Genomic DNA, 6,087 nt, shown 5'->3' on the forward strand with positions numbered 1-6,087 from the left:
CCAACCAAACAATGAAATCTATTTTCCTGGTAATTTGTTTTCCATGGAATTTGAATTCCGTTTCCTTCAAATATTTTCCAAAGAACCAAATGGGCTGTTATAATTGACATATTTGTGAGTGACATAAATTACAATTTTTATTGACCGCGAGTTTTCCACATGAAAAAATATTTAAATAATGAATAAGTGGAGACCTGAGACAATGTTTCATTCACGAGAAGCTACAAGACATGAAGACAAGTAGACAACGTGGTTTAACTATAAAAACATCACTCCTCGAACCTCAACTTGCTTACAAAGTAGTTTCCATTTTCGTTTTTCTTCTTCCTTATTTCGTAGTAGGGAGAGGCCATGGAGAAACCAATGGCCTCTGTGCTTCTCTTTTCCCTGTTTATCTCCCAGTTGCTGAGCCCGGTTCAGTCCCAGACCGGCCCGGTCTACGCCTGCGACACCGTGAAGAACCCGGGTTTGAAGAGCCTGCCGTTCTGCAACCCGCGGCTGGACGTGAAAAGCCGGGTGGCTGATCTGGTGAAGCGCCTCACGTTGCCGGAGAAGATTACTTTCTTGGTGAACACGGGCGGGAATGTGAGCCGGCTGGGAATCCCGACGTACGAGTGGTGGTCGGAGGCTCTGCACGGGCTGTCGTACACCGGGCCGGGGGTGAATTTCTCCGGCGTGGTGCCCGCCGCCACTAGCTTCCCTCAGCCTCTACTCACCGCCGCTTCTTTCAATGAGACCTTGTTTCACACCATCGGAAAGGTGACTTTTTTTTATTTTTTTTATTTTTTATAACTTCAATCTCTGTTTTTACAGTTAAAGATTTGATTTTTATCACTCACATTAGTATAAACTTGCTCATTTTGCTCCATTCTTGAAATTATCAGATGAGTCTCTTTAAGTCTTTTCTGCTCTGATTGCAGTCTGGAATACTACTTTCTTGTTTAGGTATTGTTTGGTTCTTGAGATGAGCCCTCTAATCTTATGTTTTGGTTTATCCAAGCTAGGATTAGGTGGTCCAAGAACTAATAAAATGTGGAATAGGGGTGGGATAAAGCAGTGATTTTGGACCAGATAAACCCTTAATGGAGCTGTTTATGTTAATCTTTTTGGTTTACGAGAGAAACCTGTATTCACTATCTGTTTATGTTAATCACGAGAGAAACCTGTATTCACTATCTGAACTCTGAAGTGAACATTGGTAAACCCCGTTTGACCAGAAACCTTGTTGGCACTTGGGGGTAAATGAGTCTTGCCATCTAGGTTGTCCGAAGACTAATATGCTCCTCTCATTAGTAGTTGAACTTGTAACCTTGAAGCTACTAAGCTATTGACCAACTTGACTGGGTTGGGTAAATTATGTATTGTGACCCTAGCCTGCAGAGGACCACAAGTAGGTAAATCAACCAACTTTGTCCATAGTTTATTAGCCCAAATCAAGAAGCCCGATAGGCTGTTCCCATTGAGAGTTAAATTTGTAACTTTATGGTTACGAAGCAAACAACCGGACCAATTTGGTTGGGGTGTTGCCCTTTATGCTAATCTTGTCGGTTGTTTCTAAGGTAATGGACTAATGGTGTTTCTTCATCAGGTAAAGCATTCTTGGCAGATCAAATTGACTAGTACTGCTCAGTAGAGTTCTGGGTAATTTGATGTGAAGTGTGTTCTTACATTTAATAATGTAATTTTGAATTTTCACAGATTAGGCAGATCCAATGTGAATGGATTAATGGAAATACCCAATCATTAAAAGCTCCAATAATGGTTCAACTAATACTACTGGCTGACAATAACTTGTTTTAGATAGTAGCATATGAAAAGGACATATACATTGGACTCCAGCTTGCAATGTGCTATGTTTAGTTCAAACTGCATAGTAGTTCTCGATATTTGGTTAAAATGTTGAATCTGTTTGAGCTAAAAACGTTGGTTGTGAAATGTGAATTGTGAATATGAATGTTAGGATTACCTAATTGTCATTCAAAGAAGAAAACTAAGTTATTGATTTAGTACTGGAGTAGTTACAGATGAACTACTCCAGATGATTTAGTAAATTTAACAACTGATCCCGGGGTAAATTTTATAGAGAGCAGTTGAGTAGTTACAGATGAACTATTGATGGCTGCAGGTGATTTCCACCGAGGCCCGAGCAATGCATAACTATGGTTTGGCGGGGTTGACATACTGGTCCCCGAATATGAACATCTTTCGGGACCCTAGGTGGGGGCGGGGTCAGGAAGTCCCGGGGGAAGATCCGACTCTTACCGGGAAGTATGCTGCTGCCTTTGTTAGGGGCCTGCAAGAACGAGACGATGGCAACGAAGAGAAGCTCAAAGTTGCTGCTTGTTGTAAGCATTATACAGCGTACGATGTGGATGACTGGAAAGGGCACCAACGATACGATTTCAACTCTGTGGTATCATTCCTTCCCCTTTTGTTCCCGTGTAGATTTTATTTTTTATTTTTATTTTTATTGAATCTTATACTTTTTTTTTTGAATACAACTAACCCTATTACATTGTAGTATCTGTTCATCTATTTATTGAATCTTATACTGTTCTCAAAGAAATAAAACGATTATTTCTCGTACGATGAGTTAGGTAACAGCACAAGATATGGCCGATACATTTCAACCCCCGTTCGAGTACTGTATTCGCGAGGGAAAGGTAGCAAGCGTGATGTGTTCCTACAACCAGGTCAATGGCAAGCCAGTTTGCGGGGATTACAGCATTCTTGCAGGTGTCATTCGAGGCCAGTGGAAATTGAACGGGTAATGTTTCGTGACATCAGTTATCAAAATTGTATCGGGGTAGGCTTCAACCGAATGCTAATGTAGTAATATGACTATCCATCTTGCAGATACATAGTAACAGATTGTGATTCGTTTAATGCCATGTACAATTACCAACACCTCACCAAAACGCCTGAGGAGACTGCTGCTTTGGGATTAAATGCAGGTGAGCCCATCTTCGACACGATTTAGAAAACCGTTAATGTATGAATGGTTAGTTCAGTAAGTAGATATATTAGATTGACAATTGACAGAGAAGCCACAGAAAGACAGCATAATAGCCTTTGAACTTTTGCGTCTTCTATAGACTTTATACAACCATACATAGTACCCACAAATGGATTACAACTAAGGTATCCTATGATTCACATTTGACTTAACATGTAAAAGTGTCTTAATTCACTATTTGCACATTTTTCTTATGCTTGTCGTTATGTGCTCTTTGTTTAGTACTTATTTAGATAAAAAACGTGGTTTAATGTAACAGGGGTGGACCTTAATTGCGGGCCGTTCTTGGCCAAGTACACTCAAGGGGCGATCGACAAAGGACTAGTGAAGGTATCGGAAGTTGATAGAGCTATCTCGAACAATTTTGCAACTCTTATGAGAGTTGGATTCTTTGATGGGGATCCAAGAAAGCAACTCTATGGGAAGCTCGGGCCGAAGGATGTTTGCTCGCCTGCCCACCAGGAGCTCGCCCGTGAGGCTGCAAGGGAAGGAATCGTCTTGTTGAAAAACACTGCTGGCTCTCTCCCTCTATCCCGCGCTGCCATTAAGTCCTTAGCTCTCATCGGCCCCAACGCTAATAACCCCTACACAATGCTTGGCAACTACGAAGGTATCTCTGATATATTTTTCTTGATAAATTCCAACAATTTGAATACGGGTTTTCATTTTCTTTTCCCGGGATCGATTGAAATGTGCAGGTAAACCGTGCAAGTATACTAGTCCTATACAAGGCCTATCAGCCTTGGTTGCAACGAATTACTCGCCTGGCTGTGATAACATCAAATGTGCCACTGCCCTACTCGATGATGCGAAGAAAATAGCAGCCACGGCTGATGCTGTGGTCTTGGTAATGGGTTCTGATCAATCTATTGAAACTGAAGCGCGGGATAGAGTTAACCTCACCCTCCCCGGGCAGCAGTCATATGTAGTGTCAGAGGTTGCAAAGGTTGCCAGGGGACCAGTAATCCTCGTTTTAATGTGTGGAGCTGGCATGGATGTTTCGTTTGCAGTTAAGGATCCTAAAGTAACGAGCATTCTTTGGGTTGGATTCCCCGGTGAGGCTGGTGGAGGAGCAATTGCTGATGTTATTTTCGGGTATCATAATCCAAGTAAGTGCACATTTCCTCTTCAAGAAAACAAAAAAAAAAAACTCTCTTTTATAGAGCTGTCGAAACAGGGCGATGGGACCCCGCCCGCCAATAATACGGGACATAAAATTCAAAGCCTGCCCAGTCCGTTTGGGGCAAATTATTGTGTGGACCATAACAAAAAGTACATTTTTAATATAGTTAATGTATATTATTTATGTATTGAATGTACATTATACGATATAATGTACATTCAGTACACAAATAATGTACATCCCCTGAATAGAATGTACATTATTTTTATATTGAATGTACATTATTTGATAGTATGGTCCACACAATAATGATTGGTTCGTTTGGTGGGGTGGGGCGGGCTAGCTAGGCAGACTAAGCTCGTTTTGACAGCTCTACTCTTTTAGTATCAGTAGACTGAATGTTCCTGGTTTTAGGTGGAAGGCTACCAAATACATGGTACCCACAATCGTTTGCAGACAGCGTATCCATGATCGATATGCGAATGAGGCCAGACCCGAAAACTGGCTACCCTGGCCGGACCTATCGCTTCTACACGGGCCCAACGCTGTTCAAATTCGGGTATGGATTGAGCTACACCAAGTTCAGACACAGCATAGTTCAGGCTCAAGACTCCGTCTCCCTCGCCCTCGACCAAGGCCACGCCTGTCGGTCCACAAAGTGCGAGTCTGTCGATGCAGCAGAGCAGACCTGCACCAACTCAGCCCCCCTCGACATTCACCTGAACGTGAAGAACGTGGGAACGGTGAGCGGGGGCCACTCGGTCCTCCTCTTCTCGTCCCCTCCAGCTGTCCACAACGCCCCCCGGAAACAGCTGGTGGGATTTCAGAAGGTGCATTTGAGCCCTAACCAAGACGAGGTTGTCGTGTTCAATCTCGATGTTTGCAAGCACTTGAGTGTTGTGGATGAGGCTGGGAACAGGAAAGTGGCCTTGGGACTTCATGTTCTTCACATTGGCCATCTGAAACATTCCTTGACTGTGGAGATCTGAGAAACTGCAGAAATCACAGTTGAAAATTTGTTGTATCCTTTCCTTTTTCTTCACCAAATCATAAGAAAATCAGGAATCAATGTGTTCACAAGATTGGAACTTTCCAAAGTTGGAATGAGTTTGAAGGCAATTGTAACAAAGCTCTCAATTCTTTCAAAGTGTCCAAATTCTTGTGTAGACTCAGAAGTTATGAAAAATTAAATGAAAGGATGATCTTTTACTTTTCCTTTATACAACATTGGTGCTTTGTATGGTCTCGTATGTGGGTTATATTGATATTGTCAACACTTTGATTTATGGTAAGTTCGTAATTACTATCTAAATGTGTGCTTTGAGTGTAACCCACTTTATGACCTTATCCAATAAAGGGACTATCATAAAATAAATCAGTCTAGATTGCCATTAGCCCGTCTTATATTGAATATTGATATTATACTATCAACACTTATTGTCACAGTATCTTGTGCAACAAACACGTCATATGCAATTGCACTTGGTACAAAAATCATAGGCACCTTAAAAAAAATTCAAGTGATGTAAAATATTTGATAACAAGAATTTCTACTATGTCTTAATATCATATTTTATAATTTAAAATAGTAAGAGTGTACCTAAAAATGAACCTATATTGCATTAAAAATAAACTTTTAGTATATTAAAAATGAACATGTAACAGTCTTGAAATGGGTGATCGAGTGAATAGAACGTGATTTTCGTACCAAAACATTATGAGTTGATTCTTGCTAATACCTTATGGGTTGGACTTGTCTCACGTGGTCTTCTTAGTGCCGTTTAGGTTTTATGTGTAGTTTGTGAATTATTATATTGAAGTAGAGTTTATCTAATACACACTCGAGTAGTGAATATGAGAGTTTCTCTCATTACTAAAAAAAAAACGTATTATAGTCCACGCCTCTTGTCTCCACAGTATAATTTGTCCAATGTTGGGCAATAGTTAT

The 6,087-nt window shown here is 40.9% G+C and overlaps 1 protein-coding gene across 1 annotated transcript; it reads left to right on the top strand.

The window, feature by feature from the left end:
- Positions 1-280: 280 nt before the first annotated feature.
- On the top strand, positions 281-5,364 carry LOC116024544 (beta-xylosidase/alpha-L-arabinofuranosidase 2-like). Its single transcript, XM_031265461.1, has 7 exons — positions 281-759; positions 2,126-2,413; positions 2,598-2,767; positions 2,857-2,954; positions 3,276-3,626; positions 3,715-4,125; positions 4,554-5,364. Exons 1-7 carry the CDS (start codon positions 352-354, stop codon positions 5,126-5,128), a joined length of 2,301 nt encoding a protein of 766 aa, XP_031121321.1. The 5' UTR covers positions 281-351; the 3' UTR covers positions 5,129-5,364.
- The last annotated feature ends 723 nt before the right edge of the window (positions 5,365-6,087 follow it).

The sequence above is a fragment of the Ipomoea triloba genome, chromosome 1 (genome assembly GCF_003576645.1).
Source record: "Ipomoea triloba cultivar NCNSP0323 chromosome 1, ASM357664v1".
Classification (NCBI taxonomy): domain Eukaryota; kingdom Viridiplantae; phylum Streptophyta; class Magnoliopsida; order Solanales; family Convolvulaceae; genus Ipomoea; species Ipomoea triloba.

What these genes read in the sequence shown, in the direction of transcription:
- LOC116024544 (XM_031265461.1), top strand. Translation starts at nt 352, where the DNA reads ATGGAGAAACCAATGGCCTCTGTGCTTCTCTTTTCCCTGTTTATCTCC. An exon ending in TGTTTCACACCATCGGAAAG is followed by an intron (nt 760 to 2,125) that starts GTGACTTTTTTT and finishes TGATGGCTGCAG; the next exon opens with GTGATTTCCACCGAGGCCCG. An exon ending in TTTCGGGTATCATAATCCAA is followed by an intron (nt 4,126 to 4,553) that starts GTAAGTGCACAT and finishes TCCTGGTTTTAG; the next exon opens with GTGGAAGGCTACCAAATACA.